We start from the raw sequence: 21,941 nt of genomic DNA on the forward strand, positions 1-21,941 counted from the left end.
GAGCCGATGTACTGTATTTCAGATTGGTTCCTCTTTTCTCAACTAATGTTACATAAGAAAGCAGAAGACCTACTGGAGTGTCACGCTGTCTAATGTGTCTTTTCTATGTCTGGTGTGTAAAAAAATAAAAGTAGATAAATACATTAATCCTTCAGATGCTGCTTACACTTTAATTTATCTGATATGATAAAAACAATGACGTGCTATAAACACAGATCGCTGACAGGGTCCATTTTCATGCAGTACTTTAGATACTTTGATTACATTAGATTGATAATATTTAATGTCTGCACTTCACAAGGACTTTTACTTGCAATGGAGTGTGTTTAAACAGCCTAAATAAAGGATATGAAACTTTTTCCACCACTGCTGAAGTGAAGTAGAAAGAATTTTACAGATTCATCAGATTGATCAATTAGTACCTGAGTTAAGAGAAAATTAAATGCAAACATTTGTGGGAAAACATGAAAAATTCACAAGTTACAGCTTCTACAGTGTGACTGTTTTCTGTCTTCTGTGATAGTGCGTGAGAAACTGAGGATTCAGGACAAAAGAAGCATGTCTGATGTCTTCTAATGTCTGATATGGTGTGTTTCACTACTGACATTTTAAAGGCTAAATGATGAATTGATCAAGCGAGAAGATAATCGTTATTTGCAGAGTCTGCTCTGATCCAGAGCTGTATAACCACATTGTGAGAGATTACCTTTTAACTTGTATTTAGGCTCTTTACTCTAATGTTGCCTGCTGACCAGAGCTGGAGGGGAAAATGCACTTTGCGAGAAAAAACAACCTTCCAGGGATGAGAGTGGAAAAGAAAAGACTGTGGTGAGTGCTGAATGTCGTGAGAGTTGACCTGAATTTAAACACACAGACACACACACACCCTCCCTGTGTGCTGTTGCTTGCTACTTTACGACCAATGTGCAGTAAATTAATCTGATGATATTTATGTATATCTATGATATAAAATGCACATTTATAGTAAATCAAACTTTAGTTAATAGTTATTTCACTGTTAACAACCACTGAAATGCTTTATAAACTATTTATTAGCAATTGTTTATTGGAAAGTTGCAACTGATGTTCATAATACTTTTTAAATGGTTAATAAATAGTGTAGTTCATTTATAAACATTATTTAGACGCCATTAGAGAGTTGCAACTGCTGTTTTGATCATCTATTTGCTGTAACTGATATGATTTCATAAGCGATTATTGGTCAGATTTATACTATAGTCTTCAAAATGTTCTGGATGGATTGGTGGGGGTGAGGGACATGACCCCAGTATTTCTGAAATCCTGGCTACGGCCCTGATCCCTAATCCCAACACCCCTCACCAACACCGCATTGCCACCACAATAAGTGGGTCTACACAGGTTGTTTTTAAACGTGGGTCAACCCACTAAAAATCGCATATTGACCCCATCCCCACCTCCCGCAGGCAAGAGAGCCCGTCTGTGATTTTTATCTGAAGCGTCACGTTGTCACTGAGGACATGTTTCACGTCACGAATGCGCCGGAAACAGTTGTAACCGAAGAGTAAACAACAATAAATCCATTGTGAAAAAAGGTCTGTAAAACGGGGATCAGTTCTTTTGAACGTCACAACCCCCGAGACATGACCCGTTTCACTGTCAGAATTTGAGCCATTCAGTCTAATAACATTCGGAAAGTCTAGATTAAATGATTATATCCCACTTTAAGTCAGCTGACCCAGGTGTAAATGCAGAGTGTACACATTCCCACTGCACACAAAGCGGGTTTAAGTGTGATTTTTGGACCAGTGGTGGAGAAGGGGCATCACACTGAGCAGCATCACAGGAAACTGACTCCATCTGAGCGAACTCGGCCGGCGCTAGGACCCGGGGCCGACCCTCCCGAGGCAGAGGGCGTAGGCTCCGTCAGCCGGTGGAGGAGGAAGGTGCCGCGACTGCCGAGCTGCTCGCGCACAACCGCGAGGTCCTGACAGCAGCACGAGCGATGCGAGTCGAGGGTCGCGAGGAAACAGCCTAATAAATAGAGAGAGACCAGCCCACGGCCCAGTACCGCCTTGTTCCCGCAGCAGAACAGAACCACAGACAGCATGTCGGTGCTCGCCCTGCAAGAGTACGAGTTCGAGCGGCAGTTCAACGAGGACGAAGCGATCCGCTGGATGCAGGAGAACTGGTGAGATGTCACGTTTTTTTTATTAATCCCGCAGCGCAGTGAGCGAGGCTCGGTCCAACACCGTGTGTACGTGCCGAGACGTGCCGTGTGACGGCGCACACGCATCAGCCTCGCTCGCCGGGATTAAAGCTCGCCGGATCCTATTATACGCGGCTCCCTGTCATCATCCGCAAATTGCTGCTCGCGCCTCGTAAAATGAGCAAATTGACGCGGGCCTTTGCAGCCTCGTGTGACCGCGGTGCTCCAGCCCGGTCCTCCCCACACGGCTCTGTGGGGCTTTATTACATCTTTTTTTTTTTATATCAAGCGTTCAGGGTTTGTCCTTGATTTCCTGTGATTTATTCTCCCGGCATCAGTTCCCGCGATACTGTTGTAAAGGTCATCCGCGGCTCCAGCTGCCTCATCCGTGTAGTCTGTCACCGGCCCGGCAGCGCTTTGGACCGAGGCTCGCTCCTCTCCTGGTTCTGGTCCTCTCCTGGTTCTGGTCCTCTCCTTGTATGGAGCCGCTCTCACAGTGATATGATGCTGAACATGCAGCCTGGAGACTACAGATGTGAGAGGACTGCATGTTAATGCATCTGCAGCTGGATGAGACTGTGCAGTCTCTTGTCTGTGGCTATTATCGTTATTCTCAGTTATAAAGACCCTTAAATGAATGAAAACAAACTCTCACAAAATATTATGACCTGACAGACATAAAACTTGTCATAAACTTTAATTAATTATCTGTTATTCAACACTGATAGGATGAAATTCAATACCTTAGATAAGCAAATGTACACGGTATGGTAACGTGTACCTTGAAACCATAGCAACCGGAGCAATTTACACTTCTTAAAATGAGTAAAGGATTTTTGGGTATTTTAGTGTTTCACTTTTTGTTCCCCAAAAATAATGCGACACATTTTATTTGACTTCATATCGATGCATGTTTATATGCACCCATATCCCAGTGTCCCTAACTCAGTGTGAGAAGTGTGTGTTTGAAAATGGTTCGACCTCGACTGACTGCTTCTTTAATTCTCAATTAACTTGTCAATTAAACAATTAGACTGTATTTTATAAGGAGAATGGAGAGAAACGTCCATCACAAGCCCTCAGGGTCAAAGGTGACGCCTTAAAACAGCATTTTTTTGTGTAACCAACAGCGCAAAACCCAAAAATCCACCTACAATGATATAAAATAAAGCCCTGCTGATACTCTACAGAAAAGTCTGATATCATTATATTTGCTGATGTACACACATTTTATTGTAATAATCCCTTAAATGTGGCGAAGATATTTACTGATGGCAGGATATTAAACAGTTCAACAATAAACGTTATTGTCTGAAATCATCAGTACGCTGAAACATCATACTTCCCTTTGGGATTTGATAATTATAAACTACCTTTGTGCCTTTTTCTGGATCATAGTCTATATTTCAGAAATATCGGTGCATATTGGACAACATATACTCAGACACAGATGTATCTGTGGTAGGTCAATATCACTTGATAACATCGGCTAAGTGATTTATCAGTCAGGCTCTAATATAAAAGTATTATAATCACCCATTAGAGACGCTGGAGACAAAGAACGTCTGTTTGAACAAATAGTTTGTACATTTCAGCTTCAGCTCTCAGTATTTCGAAACGAGCTCAGAATAACTTGCGGTATCTTTCATGAAACCTTCTTTGAAAGACTGGAGATTAAAAAAAACAACTAACGATGTGTCATTGTTTGCCCAGGGCAGTGCCTACAAGGCTTTACACAAACTGCAACATTATCCTCTGCTGATATTTCACTGTAGCTACCGGGGTTAAGTAAATATTGCTTTTTGATTGTGTGCAGTGATGCATTTCATACATGCAGGTCCAGTCCAGCTACTACACTGCCTGAACTCACTGAAGGGTCATTACTGTCCAGGTCCACGCCAGGTTGAGCAAGAAATGGTCCTAAGCAAAACAGAATGAGTCATGCGTAAAGTTAGCATAGGCTTCATTAAGCTTTCTGTGGCGCTGGGTTTGTAAAAAGGCAGCGCACGGTGAGCAGGAGGCATTCGTCTGGCTCCCATCATCTGTTTGTGCTGCTTGCAGACAAGAGTCACATTTAGCATCGCATTTTTAACACACATTTAGGCTGAATAGAGGCTCTTACTCACTGAAATGAAATCTGTGTTAGTGTGTGTGTGTGTGAGAGAGACAGCATGGGAGCAGTGTGTAGGAGCTGTCCCTACCCTGGTACTGACAACCAGCCAATAACGTTCATCTTCTGATGTCTGCTGACAGAGCATTAGCCAATCACGGTGCAGCTGATCTGTGCTGACTTCTCTCCGCTGCTCCTGTAGTGGAGGATGTCAGACGGGGCCAGTGCACATGGCTGAAAGAGGCAACAACCGCAGAAAATGGGATTTGATAGGTTGTTTATTGCATTCGTAACGTTCAGGCTGCAGCTGACTAAGTGTGACATGTTTTTATGACCTGAGGGAGAGACGGAGAAAGGACAAAAAAAAACATGAACAAGAATGAAGTAGTGTGAAGGCAACGTGTCATGTGAAGTAGAAAAAAACAGGAGCTTTTTGATGGTTAGTTCAGCAGGACACTTGGAAAACAACTGTAATGCTTGTTCACTGTGCAGTGACATTAATCACAGACTTGTGAGCCACACCTTTATTTATTTAGCCCGGGCTAACGCACCTTCGACAAAGCTCTGCTAGGGTCTGACATTAAAGGTGCAATATGTAAGAATTGGCCACCTCTTGAATTCACATTCCAACCAAAGGCGAGGCAGCACATCACCAGAGTAAGTGCTAACTGCTGCTAACTGTAGCTGTCGCTTGCTAGTCAGCTCAGTTAGCAGTGCAGCTAGTGATACAGACTGGGAGCCTGGAGTGGTATTATGAGAAAGGACAAGCCGGTGCTAGCTGGTTAGCATGCTAATTTCAGTAGTTATCTCTGTAACACAGTCAATTCTTTGACATGACATCAAAATCCATCATTAAACATCAACTTAGCCGAGTGCTAACGCCAGTACATTTGGGTAGATTTTGGCTTAAAATAGTCAAACCAATGTTTCTGTTCATGAATTCCAGGTCTAATTCAGTTTTTGGAAAATTATTTGATTAAAAGAAGAAACTATCTATTATGTTATAGCAAAATACAACTTAAAATTGACTTATGCTGCCATAAACAGTATGTTGACATAAATGGCAACGTATTTTGTAGGGCTGCAACTAACGATTATTTTTGTTGTCGATTACATGATCAGTTATTTGTTCTATAAAATGTCAGAAAGGGTGAAACATTAATGAAAGTAATGAAACAACTCAGTCGCCAGGATAACATTTAGGTAATTAATGTTTCTGATACCCACTGATACTGTGTTCACAGAACATGCTCATTATTGGACTTTGATGTCAGGTAGGGTTACAAGGCTGCCAAGCAAGTGACCGTGGTTCAAGTCTGTGTTTCAACATTAGTAAGCGTGACACCACTGGACAAATTTAAGGAGACCTTGGTACAATTTCCAGCCTTGTTTGTGGTCAGAAAAAACTGATATATTTGATTGGAAGTTGGGATATGTCCAGCCGTATTGTTGGCATCAAAATGGAGTGTTTTTAACAAGACCTCAGGACGTCTCCAGCTGTGTTTGTGGCATCCAGAACAAGTATTTTAAGACAAAACATTATGTTCTTCTAACCCTCACTCAGTAGTTTCTGTGCCTAAACCTAACCAGAGCATAAACACAACATTGTGAGAAAAATCTGAAAAAATGTCAAATTGAACCTTTGGTTTTGCAGAACTGTACTTTGCCAACATTCATTTTGACAATTGGGTTCAAACAAACCAGAAAATATGAACATTGAGGAAGCTGGAATCAGAGAATTCTGACATATTTTCTTAAAAAATTACTAGTAGTTGCCACGTAATCCATTACTCAGTTAATTGTATCAGCTGTAGTATTATTAGAAAAAAACAACTGTCAACTTTATTGACAGTGCTAATTGATACAGTCCTGAGTGCTGGCTCCATCACATGTGAACTGAAGTAGGCCAGAGTTCAGTCTAAACTACTGTTGAACTTGATGCCTGAATCAGTGATGTCACAGCGGGTGATTGTAGTCTGACCACTGATGACAAACTCCTGCTGTGACATCACTGATTGGACAGAGGCCAGAATTACTCAGCACTCAGCACTGTAAGCGAACCTGAAACTGAAATCTGATTTTCAAAAAAAAAAAAAAAAAGTTGTAACCAGATATGAAAAACGCTGTCGGCAGCAGGATTTATCTGTGAAATAAAAACCCCGTCAGGTTTTGAAATATTCGTCTGTCAGCGGGGAGGCGGAGCTGATCACCAGAGATGGAGGAGCTGTGCTGATAAATGATGACTCAAAAAACTGTGCAGACATTAAAGGTAAGACAATATATTTATATTTTATATGTCTGGATATCAGTACTTTCACAGAGAGGACAAACGTTCATATTTGAAACATTATTTGTTAAATAAGTCAGAAATCATCGGGCTTTGTTTGCCATCTCATGTTATTTATTTATTTTGTTGATGAATACAGTTTATTAGTAGTAAAATAGTAAAAATATGTTAGTAAAATGTTTGTGTTTTGCACAGACGAGGTCCTTTGTTTAATTAATGCATATGATCTAAAACGGACACTGTGAGAGATCTATGGACGCTGTAAATATATGTGTGTCCGTGTCATTGTTTGCAGGGATGAATGGAGACTGGTACACCGATCTGATGTGTTCCCTTGAGCCTGTCAGCAGACAGCTCAGCATTGTGAAGCAATGACAATTAAACAAGTTGAAAGAACAAGAAGAGGAACAGGAAGAGGAAGGAGTGGACGTGGACAGAGATGCTGTTTTATCAACAGAATGAGCTTTATCCTTTTTTTCCTCTTGTAACGAACAGAGTAAAATGGATATTAACACACTCAGTTCAACACTTATCCTTGAACTGTAGGACTGATAAAGAAAAGACTGTCTCTGCTGCAGATTAGATAGAGCAGGGAATAAGACTAAAATAGCCTGCTTGGCTACAAATATTACGATCTTAGTATGAGAATGAAAGTTTTTGCTTTACATATGACAGGTGCTTTTCAAGTTCAGTATGTTTGATTCACTTAAAGCTGCTGTAAGTGATATTTTTGTTATTAGAATAAATAATAATAAATAATAAATAGCTCTATATTCCAACAGTAATCTCTGCTATAGAGTCTGGTATCCCTGCCCACTTCAATCAGGACAGAGAACTCCAGAAAGAGTCGGTCCTGTCTGCTCGTGAATGTGCAGAGAGCAGGATCTTCCTGTTTGCTGCTATGTCTGGTAATTACCCCTCCTTGCTCATGTGGTGACATAGAGAGGAGGGAGGGGAATGCTAACGGCGAAACAGACAGGAAGTTAGCTAAAACAACAACAACGCTTACAGCAGCTGTAAAGTACATCGTTCAGATTCACTTTACAAAATTATATCCAAAATCCACTGATTGCATTGAGCTCGAACACATGAATGTTTCTTTATTACATGCATTTAATTATGAGACGGTTGATGATTCTTTAAGTGGTTGATAACTGATGTGCTTTTACATTATGCATTTTTTCTGAATAAACATCTAACATGTCAACTTTGGTGTATATTTTGTTTCATTTCAAATTATTATTATTATTATTATTATTATTATTATTATAGGTGGCTTATAATAATCTATAGACATTTGGATCGTCACAGTGTTGTGTTGTTAACCATGCTAATAATTAGCATGCCCCGCTGCTGACCCGTTCTAATCTGCCTCTGATCTGCGGGTCAGGCCTCTGCCACAGTAGGTTAAGCATACAGTGACTGTTCACCTCCACAGATGAAACAAAAGGTTTTAAACTGATGCACAAGGTCAAATTGAGCGACCACTCGTGATGCATTACGTTACACTCCACTGTGGTTTCTGTCATTTATGCTGCTTGTGTGATTGCCAGTTTATGTGATTAGCCACCGCGACGTGACGTCAGGGTGCGTTCCTCCAAAAGTTGAGTCAATGGGAGGACCTGTGTTTTCGCTGCAACGGCAGATTTGGTCTGAATGCAGCCAAACAGTCCTAACATCTGGAAGGTTGCTTCATGACGATAAAGACCTGTATCCAAAGCTCAACTGCTTCACTGCATAGCTGCTTACATCTTGCATGGGTCATCATCAGTATGACCCTAATAAGCCAGTGAACACGTCGAAAGCAGAACTGAAAGCATCTAATTTAACAGAGTGATGGCTCGCTGTATGACGTGTTGGAAAAACGTCATTGAAAATGATCTAATCTCAGAGCATTGTGTAATTTACTATTGAGGATTATTTCAGTCAGGGTGATTATTTGCATTGTGTAAGTGCAGCTGGGCTTTGTGTTTGTTCTCCTATAGCTATACATTTGATGTGAGTCTTTGCGATGTGTACAAAAACAGCTGTGGTTCAAAAATGGCATGTTGAGTATCACCATGTTTTGCAGCGCGGCCTTATGATCTGAACGAGAGTTACTACCCTCTGGTATACGCTCATCTTTAACCTGCTGAATCACTCGGTACTCTCACAGACGTCATCATTCCTCATTATCATGCAGGTTGCTTGGAATCTTGTGCTCTCTGTTTCTGAAAAGCCTCTCGGGTAGATAGCGTCCCCGTGGCTCTCTGCGCTTTTGATGGATCTCTGGTGGTTTTGCCCTGGACTGATAACAAGGGATACAGAGTCTGAGAGTGATGCAGTGAGAATGAACAATGAGGTCTCTGCTCTGTTTTGTGCATTTTGTCTGTAAATGTTTATACCCACCATTTGTACTGTGTGATTCAGCAGCTCTGGTCTTTGTTGCATTTTGAATATTGCTCTTGGCCACAATGAAGTGATTCATAGTTCTTGAAGACCCCGTGAGGGACATATGGGATGTTTCATGGTCATTTTCTTTTCCTTTCAGAAGTCTTAGCTCATCGGCCGGTCTTGATGGTCAGGTTTCAACGGTACTTGATGAGTTGAGGAGATAAGTCTCTTCCTTCCGAGTTTCATGTCACTTAATCAGTCCAAGAGGAGTCCAGGCTATTGTCTCAGGGATCTTGAGCCCCGTTGTTGGATGCATGCACCCGTCTTGAATTTGGCATCAGGGTATCATTTCAGTGGTCATTACGTAGCTTGTTTTTTTCCTCCTGTAATACATTGATTCCATTTTGAAATGGCTTGTCATAGTTAGTGAGAAGCCACTTCAAAAATGTTTATTGAAGAAATTATTTTAAACTGGGGTTGTCAAGTGAATTGAATGCATAGTTGACCATACAAATTACTAAAGAGATGTTTTATTTCGTGCTAAATCAAATATAAATAAAAAAAAAAATATATATAATATATATATAATAAAATATATAAATCAAATGAAAGTAAACAAAAAGATTTATGACTTCGCCAGATGAAGAAATCATTATTTTCAGTGCAAGTCTAGCGGCTCCTCTTGATGGACGTACAGTTAAATTAGCAAAGTCTTGGTTCTGCATGCTGCTGTCATTATAACGAGAGCAGCGCACGATGATGCTGATCATTTCTGACCGTGTTAACCCAGAGATGAAGATGTGCGCTGGCTGCTCAGGAATTGAGGTCTGCTCGGAGTGACGCTGCGCTCTGGTTTCCCTTTTCGATTTCATCATGCTGTCAAGGAAAAGCTTAGATGCAAGCAAAGGACAGAGCAGTTCATCGTAGTCCATTTTATTTTGTATGCATTGATTAGCTGTGCATGGCAGCTAGAATGAACTAGTAAATATATGGTCTGTAACGAGTGACGTGGACCGTATTCAGCAAGTGTGTAAAAACATGCATTGTTAAGATTCCAAGTATCAGATGAATTATTCGGTATAGTGTATGAAGGTTGATGAAAACAGTTTTATTCAAGAGTTGTTTACATGATTCAGACTCATTCAGGACGCTGACATGGATGTGGGTCTACATTCATCAGTACGTTGACCATATAATCTCATGTATGCTAACATACAGTATTTTAAAGATTCATTCACTAATGTGCTTTTCTTTTGACAACATGTACGCATAGACGAGCAGCTACAATGACATCAACACTGTACACTGTATGACTGGAGGGTTAAAAAGTATCTTGGTAACTTGGTGGCAGATCAGGTAAAATAGTGCACCAACATATCCTCACTTTGCATTACTAAAAAAAGAATAAATATATAAATGGAAGTGCGTTGTTTATATTGGTCAGCAGTCTTTCCTTAGCAGTGGTTTGCAGCTTTTCTCGGCACGTTATCTCCATCAACTTCAAAGTAGTGTGAAAACACGGCTCGCATGCAGCACATAATTGCATTACTGCCCTCTGCAGTTCCAGGAATGTGTATCGGGTCACGCTTGTGCTTGACCTGTATGTGTGTGCCATTATTCAGTGTTAGTGGAGCAGAAGATGGAAACAAATTTGGGACCCTCTCATCAAAACATTAGTCCTGAGCTTCACCAGGGGTCAGAGCACAAACCCCTTTGATTTAGATGACATGGCCTTCTGTCATTTGTTATGGGGGAAACGTTTGTTATGTCACTTGTGCTGAAATTGTCAATATAACGCTGATATCTGAGATTACATGTTGGTTGGACAGACAGAGACACATCTTGATCCAGAGCCTTTAAGTGTTGGACAGATTGTATCAGTTTATCTTGTGAAAAGATCTTTTTGTGGAAAAAGTATTTTGAACAGAATGCAGAGATACAATCATGGTGGTAACAATGTGTACAATGTGCTGTTAAGTGGTATGCAATATAAGCTTCCTACAAGCCATTTGTCTTGCTGCTTAAAATAAGCTTGACTCAAGATGTTCTTGAGCACTTAACAGGCTGAAATAATTACCACTCAAGAGAAGTCCTCCTCTCTTTACTGAACAGATAAGTTGTCGTGTGATGTGGGCCACCAGATGCAGAATGAAGTCAACCGGTGGGATATAGAATTTTAACACGTCTAGTTATTTTAAAGTCTTGCTGGAAACTGAACGCAGCACCTTTGGCTAGTGGGTGTGTCACTAACTGGATTATATCTGGGTGCTCCCTGGATGGCAGATTATTCTGTAATAGCTTGGTCTTACTTACAGCACCTCTCGGTCTTATGTAGTGGCTTGCTGCTCATCCTACATGTTGGCACAGTAACTCCGATTGCCTTTCAACTGTTGTAGATACAGACGACAGTGCCAGGGGATGGAGTTACACACCCTGCACTGAACTGAGTGGCTCAGTGTGTGCACACACACACACACACACACACACACACACACACACACACACACACACACACACACACACACACACACACACACACACCTCATTGTGCATATGGTTGCATATGCATATGTGACACTGTAAATACTATGGTGAGACAGTTAGACACTAGCTCACTGGCCCGGGCCTGCAGACTCATCCTCAGACTGCAAACTCAGGATTACGTAACGGGTGAAATCTCCTGGACCAGCTAATACAGATCCAAGTTCCACAGCAGGTTATCCAGCAGCTTTATACAACACTGTCAGTGGGGGAGGGGAGGGTCTATGGGATCAACATCCTCATTATATTATGGAGTGTACTGTATATGTTACATGCAAGAACATGGAGCAGCTAAAGCCACAGGGATGTAGTACACACCTGTGTTGTGATATAGTGTTACAGTACTTTAAGCTGATGTCTGCACTTGCTTGTTTATTGTGTATGGAGCCGGATGCCTTCTCTCAGTGGCCGGTTTGAAGTGAGAGTAAGAAAACCTCTGCAGCCTGCTCCACAACATAATAGACTGAACTCTCATATTGACATTATTGTCAATATGTTTGTTGGGCTCAGGGTTAGGGCTAGGGGTTTGGTTTATTGGTTTCCTAAGTTTATTATCTTTACTCTCTCAGATATGAACACCTTTTTTAGGCTATCTCAGATATCCAGCAAGATTTGACAACAGCACAAACTGGGCCAACGCCCAGCGGCTCACACAGCGGCCCAGGCTGACATAACAACCACACATGAGAGGAAGGCATGCCAGAGATGCCTTACCTGGCTAACTGAGCAGCTCGGGCATATTGTCCTGGTTGTACACATTAATCATGATCTTTTAAATTGATGTTTTTGTTGTAAACTAATATTTGACTCAATTTGTGACGACAAAAGTACAAAATACAATTTAATTCTCTGTTACGTGCAGAAAAGTACATTTTCTGTTTATTTCAGTGTGTCAAGCTTCATGGACGTGAAAAATGATAATCCATGGACACTTTGAACATGGATGATTTGTCCAGTGGATCTGGGGCACCTTTAATTTCTTTTCAAATGAAGCCAGTGCTGCTTACTGTTATTTGGAGGAAATCTCAGCTGGAGGAAAGCAGCTGGTTTCCAAACCTGCAGCAAGCGAGAAATCTCTGCTGATCTGTTTCTGCTCCGTGCTGATCCTCCCCAAAAGAGCTCTGACGTTGTAGTTTTTCATTTGTGCTGCCTCGGCCCACTTTGACAAACAGCAGAGCCAAGGCTGCACACACCTCTCTTAATAAATTGTCCCATGTGGACATAACGCAGGATCAGAAGTGCTAGTTACACTTTTTCTGTTGTGTTCACCAAATTCTGTTGTTGTCTTATGATTTCATGGACTTCTTCGATCTGTTGTTTCTTTATCTACGGATGTTAATCATACTATGCATTTTTGCTCCTTCTTTAGATTTTTTTGAATTATTTGTGTATTATTGTGTGTATTAAACGTAGCAAAATGATTTGTTACATGCTTGGTATTGGTCAAGTGCTCTATCGTGCTCCCACAGATGTTCAGTCATTTTGTTTCTACAAAACAGGGATCGTATTTCTTTTGGCCCTTGAATCGTTTCAGATTTTATCACTTGCGTGTTGGCTTTCATTTTGTAGGAAGTGCTACTTGATGTAGAAAATCCTGTTTGGAATATTATTTCGTGAGTGAATATGAGTCATGAAGGTCAGGAGTAGAGCTGTGGAGGCACCGGGGAGCGTGAAGGGATGATGTGAATTCACACTGATGTCTCAAATAGATGCCTGTGACTGCAGACATGGCTTGGCTGCAGCTGGCACTTCAGAGCGTTTGCAAAGACAACAGTAGCACCTCCTCCACCAACGTGTCAGCTTTGACCATGCCCTTGGGTTTCTTTGCCCTTTGTTATTTTTCTGACAGCAGTGTAATCCATCTTCTAAACATGCTGCAGTGGGCCATGCACATCTTGGACTACTTACTCTACTGCACATGATGATAATACAACTCCAACTGTCCTCCAGCTACCTTTGTGCCTGAGCTGGAAAATAAAATACATCGCAGTGTATCTGATCTGCGTTATGTTGAGAATTCTTCACGTTTCAGAAACATTAATGTTCAGAGACCTTTATTTTTAAATTTTATTTAAAATCAAGGTTTCACTTTCGCTTTCCTCTCTTCAGCTCATCTTCTGCTGTGTTTCTGCCCTCGTTACAGTTGCTATTGATGCATAAGTCACTGACAGTTTTAATTGTAACATTACTGCTCAATTCTCTCTCACCGTATAGTTGATGCTGTATTTATTGTGCAGCTGTAATGTTGTCAAAACTTGTTGCAGTGGTTAGCCTCATCAAATGTTAAAAAAGTCCTTTATAGGAAAGTCTCAGCACTCTGCAGCCATCTTGGCAACGCCCCTGGCCAGGCCCCCATCTAAAATCATTTTTAATAACCTCACCTTTTTGGTAATCCAAAAGCATGATATCCTCCTCTTCCATGCCTAAAAGAAGTCACTCAATAGACCCGGACGTTTTGATTTGTCAAAGCAGGAAAAGCACATACAGTATGTGACCCATTACATGCACAGTACCTGAGCCCTGGAACCTGCTCACGAAATGGAATGCAGCCATTGTTAATGTTTCAGATTCCACCTGTGCTCTTCCTGCTTTGCCAAGGACAAGGACAAGGACAAGGACAAGGACAAGCGAGGCTGCAGCAGTGCTTTAAATGATGTTGTGCAGTGAATGAATTTATCCATGTGTACTTGCTGCACTAAAAGAAGAAATGAATGCCTTTGCCTCTGTGCAGGATATCATAAGAAGGGAATTCCTGCGAGATCACAGCTTAGGCCATATATCACTCTGACCTTTGACCTTCCAGCTTAGACAGCAGTGCGCAGAAGGGCAGTGCTGAGATTGTTCCTCCCCTCCGATCCTCCCGGCCTCCCCTCAGTATGTAGGCCACTGTGGACTCTGTGTTGCATTGTTCTCCCCTTCTTCATGTGGAGTTGAGGCACAGTGATGTCATTCTGCGGTCCAACCCTGTTGTCATTCTATGAAAGCTTCTCCTTTTGACTTTGACTGGAATGCTTTGTCCTCGGTTCTGTGGAGGTGGCCTAAATCAGTTTGTGGGTTTCCTGCAAGAACAGGAAGGTGGCATCCTTCATTCTCTGGATACTGATGCACAATGGAGTCCATTATTTTAAACCATTCGTTGCACTTCTGTTCCTTACTTCATTGACTCGCCTGATTGATTAAAGTTTCACAATCTGAGCATCATTCACTCTCTTAAAACATACACATGCTGCAGGATCGTTCTCAGGCCGATCTTAACGTTTGTTTATTAGCTGGTATTGGTTGAAGTGTAGCTGCTAATTAATATCCAGCTTCACATAGTTGACTGACTCTTACATGGCTGCCACAACAACAACATTTAAAACACTGGCCTCAAGAACTCCCTTCAGGTTGAAAAGACTGACACATTCTTAACAGCAACAAAACATAATTGGTTGGATGATAACAAAAGGTTTTCCTGTTTCCCTGCATGTCACCTGCCACATTCTCACGTCTTTATGAAGTAGTTAAACAAAATGTTTTTTTTTTTGCTTTCTTGCCGAGCTACATGCCTTATCAGCGAAACTAAATGTTGTTCTCTGCTGAGGCTGCAAAACAGAACAGGATGGATCGGTAGCTACAGGTTGCATATGCCACTGTGAGAAATGTTTGCCTTCGTAGTGTGAGTTAGGCCATTTGACCAGTTTACTAGTGTGCTATGCTGTATATTACAAAGACAGCTGACCTTGAATAGACCGTTTTTTCTTTTTTTTTTACTACACAGTTGAAGCTTTGGTTAGAATAATTCATGTTCCATTCTGGTGATTAATTTCAGTGCCGTGCTCTCTTAGTATAACCTCTAAACAGCAGCAGAGAAACATCATCACTGAACTGGAACATGGCTCTGTGGGCTAGTTTTACACAACTCATCCTCCCAAGGGCTATTGGTCCCAGAGCTCCCAGAATGCCTCATTCCTGGTCCCGAGAGCAAACCTGATGTTTCTAATTTATTTATTTCTTCCAGGGATGTTGCTGTACATGCTGCTTTTCTCCAGCACCAACATAAAGTCACACATGCCTGTACGTCAAGCTCATCGGCACCTGCAACTTTACCTGAGTTTATTTTTAGTTTATTTTCCCCAACTTTTTTGGCTAATGCTGCTCTAAACTATTACTCTACTCCCTGTCCAATGGACCTACCAGTCTGTTTTTTGTTTTTGGACAAAGCTGCTCTAGTTTTAGGCAGCATGCCCCAATCTTCTGTTGATGCTGCTCAGCAACGAGTCTGTCTAGTCAGACCACCTGTGCTTTGTAATTGTGCTGAGGACTGGGAAATGCTTTTCTTTAGATTGGTTATGGCCAGGTGGTGCTGCAGCACTAGTGCTCCACTTCATATGGCACAGCAGTGACCTCTGACAAGTCAATTAAGACGAAACAGGCGTCAAAGGATGGAGGGAGCTGGAACTTAATGGAGGCAATAACTGTAGACTGAAAGCTAAGCAGTGAGGGACAGTTGGAGCTGGACTCAGATCATTAACTCATTACTTCAGGCGTTTCTTGTGGAGTCGGTGCAGCTATTGTTTGTGTTCTGTAAACAGTGTGTTGTACTTATCATAGATACGATGCTGGAAGAGGATTAGTGAGAGAGACAGACGTATGGTTTTATAAATTTCTTTTCAAACCTAGAAAACACTCGCTTCTCCCTCAGTAACCGCGGTCACAATGCCTTTAACCAGAGTTCATTAAAGAAAAGTTCCCCTTTGAAAACAAGCTGTCAGATGTCTTCATGGTGCAAATGTGGATAAAGAGTCACATGTTGGGCTTCAACTAACGGTTATTTTAATGGCTATTAATGTATCGATTATTCATTGTTTGGTCTATAAAATGTCAGTTAGTGTTTCCCAAAGCACAAGATGACGTCCACAAATGTGTGTTTGTCCAAAGTAAAACCTTTAAGAAGAAAGAAAGAAATTTGTCAAGCAGTTTTAATGGTTATTAAAGTAGCTGGCAAATATTTTAATAGTTGACAACTGATTGATCAATCAACATTGCAGTTCTAATAACGTGGGCGAGGAAATGTGATGTTTGTGATGAATAACATCAGAATAATGAGCAGAACTTGCTCATTAACCTGTGTAAGTAAATGCACCTGATGTAATCTCTTTGTTTATTTGTGTTCACAGGAAGAAGTCCTTTCTCTTCGCTGCACTCTACGCTGCCTTCATCCTCGGTGGACGCCATGTCATGAAACAGAGGGAGAAGTTTGAGCTGAGGAAACCGCTGGTGCTATGGTCGCTCACGCTCGCTGTATTCAGGTGAGAAAGCTTTGCGTTATTAATGGCAGCGAATAAGTAACCAATTTTCAAACATGTAATGAGCACTAGTTGTTTAATATAAAGGGCCAACAGTTTAATCAACTAGTGGCCTATTTCAGAATCAGAATCAGAATCAGAAATCCTTTATTTGTCCCGCAAATGGGGAAATTCCTTAATTACATTGTAATCAATAAATGTACTTTCGTTCTACTACGCTCATCAAGTGGCTCAGAAGTATGTCATGTCATAGTTTTGGTGGCATCTGTCACATCAGACACTACAGCAGAGCCAAGGAGCCACGTAACCTCTTTACACATTAAGTATGAACAGCAGTGTGTAACGTTAAATTAATTCCCTGATGGATGATTGAAGTGGAAAAACTAGATAATCTGCCACTGTAATGATTCCTTATGTCTTGTCTCCGTTTCATTGTAGTATATTTGGTGCCATCCGTACTGGGAGTTACATGACGTACATCCTAATGACAAAAGGGCTCAAACAGTCAGTTTGTGACCAGAGTTTTTACAACGGGCCTGTCAGCAAGTTCTGGGCCTACGCCTTTGTACTTAGTAAAGCACCAGAACTGGGTAAGTCCAGACCTTTTTATGGCATGTCTCATATTGTCCGTGTACTGGATATTATATATTGTTTCCCTTCAACCATCTTGCTGAAGTTATGTTTCATTCCTGCTCTTTACTCATGTTGCTTTCAGACCGTCCACGACTTAATATGCCAAACGGAAAAGGCACGTTAGTGAACTGCAATTAAAATAATTCAGTCATGTATGTATAATAACTGTTCTGTTGTTGTGTACAACAGAGTCAGACTAAACACATACACATACACATTAGGGCAATGCAATTACAAACAGGCTGATGGTATGCTGATGTACCCGAGGTGTAACCTCACGAACAGCACGCTCCAGCTTTACCACATGGACAGATGCCAGTAGTGGTTATGCTGTATCGTAAAGCAGTGGCATCATTTTCCACTATTACAAAACAATGTATTTTTACTACTGTACATCAATTTGGGGGAAAAAACAAAAAACATGCTGATATAGCACATTTTAGTTCCTTAGGTTTTTACTATGTTTTCCAGATTAATCAGAAATATAATTTCTAAGCTTTATAATAAAAAAATATCAATATATTAATCTATTGGTATACGTTGGTTTAACTTAACGGGAGATGCTTACAGATGAAAACACCATTTTTCCATTCACTGGTCAGTTTCTGTCTGCAATAAAAATTACTGTACTGGTTTATTTTTAACCACTTTCCAGTGTTAACATCATAATGTGCAATGCAGCTTGTGTAAATACAGCTGTCACTTGTGTTTCTGAGTATCATTTATTGGACAGCCAGTGAAGTTGTTTCAGACATTTCGGCACTACTCTGTGTGCCAACAGCTTTGAGCTTTTACACAAATCATTTGGCCAATATTTTGCAGCAACTTGAATAACAGCCAGTGATTTTAAATAAGCCCATGGTAATGATATTCCCCCTTTCTTTCTGTTCCTGTCCATTCATCCTCCGTTTTCTTTATTCTCCTCCCCATGCTCTCCACTAACTCCCCTTCCATCTCTTGAACAATCCAACTTCCTCTATCATATCTGCAGGTGACACTCTCTTCATCGTCCTGAGGAAACAGAAGCTCATCTTCCTCCACTGGTACCACCACATCACCGTGCTGCTCTACTCCTGGTACTCCTACAAAGACATGGTGGCCGGCGGCGGATGGTTCATGACCATGAACTACTTGGTCCACGCCGTCATGTACTCTTACTACGCCTTGCGGGCGGCCGGCTTTAAGCTGTCGCGCAAGTTCGCCATGTTCATCACAATTACCCAGATCACCCAGATGCTGATGGGCTGTGTGGTCAACTACTTGGTGTACTCGTGGATGCAGCAGGGCCAGGAGTGTCCATCCCACATGCAGAACATTGTGTGGTCCTCCCTCATGTACCTCAGCTACTTTGTGCTCTTTGTCCAGTTCTTCATGGAGGCCTACTTTGGCAAGTCCAGAGCATCGGCCACGGTTGTCACCAAGAAGAGAGAGTAAACACATGCCATAAGTGTGGGAAGAAGGGCGATAATGAAGAAAAAGGGAGGTGAAAATGGAGAGCAGGGACCAGTGACTTGAGAGAGTCTGTTAGGGTTGGGTGATGGAGAGGTGGAGTGGTTGCCAGGGGAGTGGGTGTGGGATGGGACACGGGTGGGAGGGTCAAGAGGATGACTGGTGTTTGTGCTTGAGCATTTCTATTAATGTGCAGATCTAAAAAGCCTCAGTGGAGGTGACGTCTCCGTTGAGGGATGCTGAGGAAGCAGCGCCGCCATGATCAGAAGCCATCACAAGTCGTCCACCTGAAGTTTTAAAGCCCCTTTTTGAATTCACCATGAGTAATTTTTAAAATTTAGAAAATAACAAAAGGACAAAATCACCAGATTAAAACCAATGCATCTGCCACAAGCATATGTTTACTTGATATTAAAAAATAATATTAATCTGTACATATGAAGATGGATGGAGTCAGCGTTAACTTAAGCCATCTGAGTATGTTTTTGTCCGTCTGTCGTTGGTGTTTGTTGTTCTGTTTTGATCTGTCAAAGAAAAAGTTTGAGACACTGGTGAGTGTTTGAAGCTGCTGAGTGTTGGTGGGTGACGTGACCTGATGGGGTGATCGGCACTGTATCTTCTGTGTCTTACATTGCAAAATGCGATATTTTCTCAGGTCTTAGGTTATCTCTTTCTTAATATAATATGCATATCAAGACAAAGTAGACATGTTTAACATCAGCACCGGTTTACAGTATGGCTAAAATTCATCCAGTATGGCCGCATAGTTGAAAAGTGTATGAATGAAGCTGATTGGACTGTCTGACTCAGATGATCACACTGCTCCTGGGCATGATGGGAAACAGATGCTCACAGTGCCCTGCTTCACCACTTGTCATGACCTTGCAGAAGTTGCCGATGACACTTGGAAAATGACTTGCCATTGATTTCCAAACACTTCTCTGTGTTAAAGGGTCCCTACCAGTGAAGAAAACTTGTATGTTGGACAATGAAGGCTTAAATGGAGGACAAACATATTTATGTTTAGCAAAAGAGAAAAAAAATCAAACATGCAAATTGTTAAAATCTGCTGTATTGACTTTAAAAAATAGTATGTATCCTTAATGGTGTCTGTTGTGCTATTGTGCATTCGCACTGTATCAATGTCAAAACAATTGTTGCTGAAAATCTTAACGTACGAACAAAGAGTGCAAAAATGTGACGTGTGCCTGCTGTGTTTATTTTTTGTCTCAGCTTCAACATCTTTCCATTGCACATACCTAATCCATTTTTTGGTGACGCACCTGCAAAGCCATTTTATGGGCTGTGTGACAGATTTACAAGCAGAAATATATTTAGAAAAGCTACAGGGTGATTATCACTTCCAGATATCCAGTGCATCCGTTCATCTGTTTAAATGAGACTTAAATCAGACTTGTTTCAGTGATCTTATGTGGCAGTAATTGCAAATATTTAGGTTACATACCTGCTGTGAGCTCTTCAACACATCAAGGATTCCACTTTCTGCTTTCACCTGGTTCACGAAGTAAGTATGTGTGTCAACACTGGATAAAATCGGCTGGTAGCACGAGCATACAATACTTGAGTAATTGAGCTAACTGGCTCAACCACTTTACCATTCCACGATTACTGCGAGACCATTCAGAAGTGTTGACAACAAGTTGAACCTCCCCCAAGATGTGCAAGAGGTCGATAAAGTTTAAGCACTGCAACAAACTGCATGTGCAAAAACTGACCATCAAAACTTTTTAGTAGGGACAGTATACATTTAAGGTTCTCTGCTCTGTTTTGCAATAAGTTTGGACATATTGATCATCTAACAGGTTTTTTGTGTGAGTAATTATCCCTGTGATTCATTGTTGGAAATACGCATAAACACATCTTAAATCAACCAAAGTTGGCCTTTTAGAAAAATAAATTAAAAATGTATTTTACTGAAATGACATTTTGTGAACACTATTGATACCACACAAGACTGAAGGCAGAATTTCTAATTTATGTAGTTTATATGGGGCATGAAATGGCATCCCAGCACATAATAGCATCCTGACTGATGTCAAAAGCCAGTAGAATAAATCCCAGATGGTCCTGTGAGTCTTGCCCGATTACCAGCCAGCCATAGAGTCAAAACTTTTACTGGAAAATAAAGCTATGTAAGCAATGTAATATATTTGTAGCATAACAGATAGACATACATGGATGGTTAGTTTAGCCCGGGCCGACGTGCTCCCTTGTTCAGAATACTGTGGTTAATAAAAAAAAACAAAAAGAAAAACCCAAAATATAACCCCATAAATATGGCGACAGGAAGTCACCGTCTCCTCTCAGTCCTTCTAGATCTGCAAAAATGCATCACTTCCGGTCGCGTCGCTGTTTTATTTATTTTTTCGGTTGGAGTTCCCACAACTGCATAAAAAAAGTCATAGTTACTGAAACCTTCAAAACCTGCAGGTAAGTGTTGTCACTTTTATCTTTGTGAAATGTGGTTAACGTTAGCTAGCTAACACCAACTGAAGATCACCGAGGTGAAGTTAGTTTTAGGTTGGATGTTGGACAGACATTCACTCCGGAGACACCCAGTGGTGTCTCTTACTCAGTTTCACCCAGTGTTGGCAGCAGAGGACGGTGAGCTGCCTCCCAGAACCTCACCACTTTCTATGAAACATCGGCCGTTCTTTTCAATAGCTTCCAGGTCATTTGACCTGTAGCAGTGCTGGCAGTAACAGGCTTACAGGCCAACAGCCCAACCTACATAAAAATATAAATTAAAAACATGTAAATCTAGAGGAAACACCCAATGGCTGGCAATCTAAGAACTGAGGTTCTCAGTGGGTCAGGGACAGATCCAGAATGAAGGTGAGAGCCACCTGGGTCCCCACCTCCTTTAAGCCTTCACAAGAGGGCGTTGTCGCACCCTGATTGGCTGGGAGGGAAATGCCCCAAGCTGCTTCTACTTCTCAATCAGGAGTCAGTCTCCCACCTGCACACAGGTGATCTGAATCACCTGCAGTCAGTCCAGAGCGATTTTAGAAAATCAGCCCAAAATAAAGAAAGACAGCCAGTCTTAAACAA

General features: G+C 41.4%; 1 protein-coding gene across 1 annotated transcript; it reads left to right on the plus strand.

Moving 5' to 3' along the window:
- The first annotated feature begins 1,951 nt into the window (after positions 1–1,951).
- On the plus strand, positions 1,952–20,070 carry elovl6 (ELOVL fatty acid elongase 6). Its single transcript, XM_073487614.1, has 4 exons — positions 1,952–2,170; positions 16,659–16,790; positions 17,226–17,377; positions 18,412–20,070. Exons 1-4 carry the CDS (start codon positions 2,088–2,090, stop codon positions 18,852–18,854), a joined length of 810 nt encoding a protein of 269 aa, XP_073343715.1. The 5' UTR covers positions 1,952–2,087; the 3' UTR covers positions 18,855–20,070.
- The last annotated feature ends 1,871 nt before the right edge of the window (positions 20,071–21,941 follow it).

This window comes from Pagrus major, chromosome 18 (genome assembly GCF_040436345.1).
Source record: "Pagrus major chromosome 18, Pma_NU_1.0".
In the NCBI taxonomy this organism is placed as follows: Eukaryota; Metazoa; Chordata; class Actinopteri; order Spariformes; family Sparidae; genus Pagrus; species Pagrus major.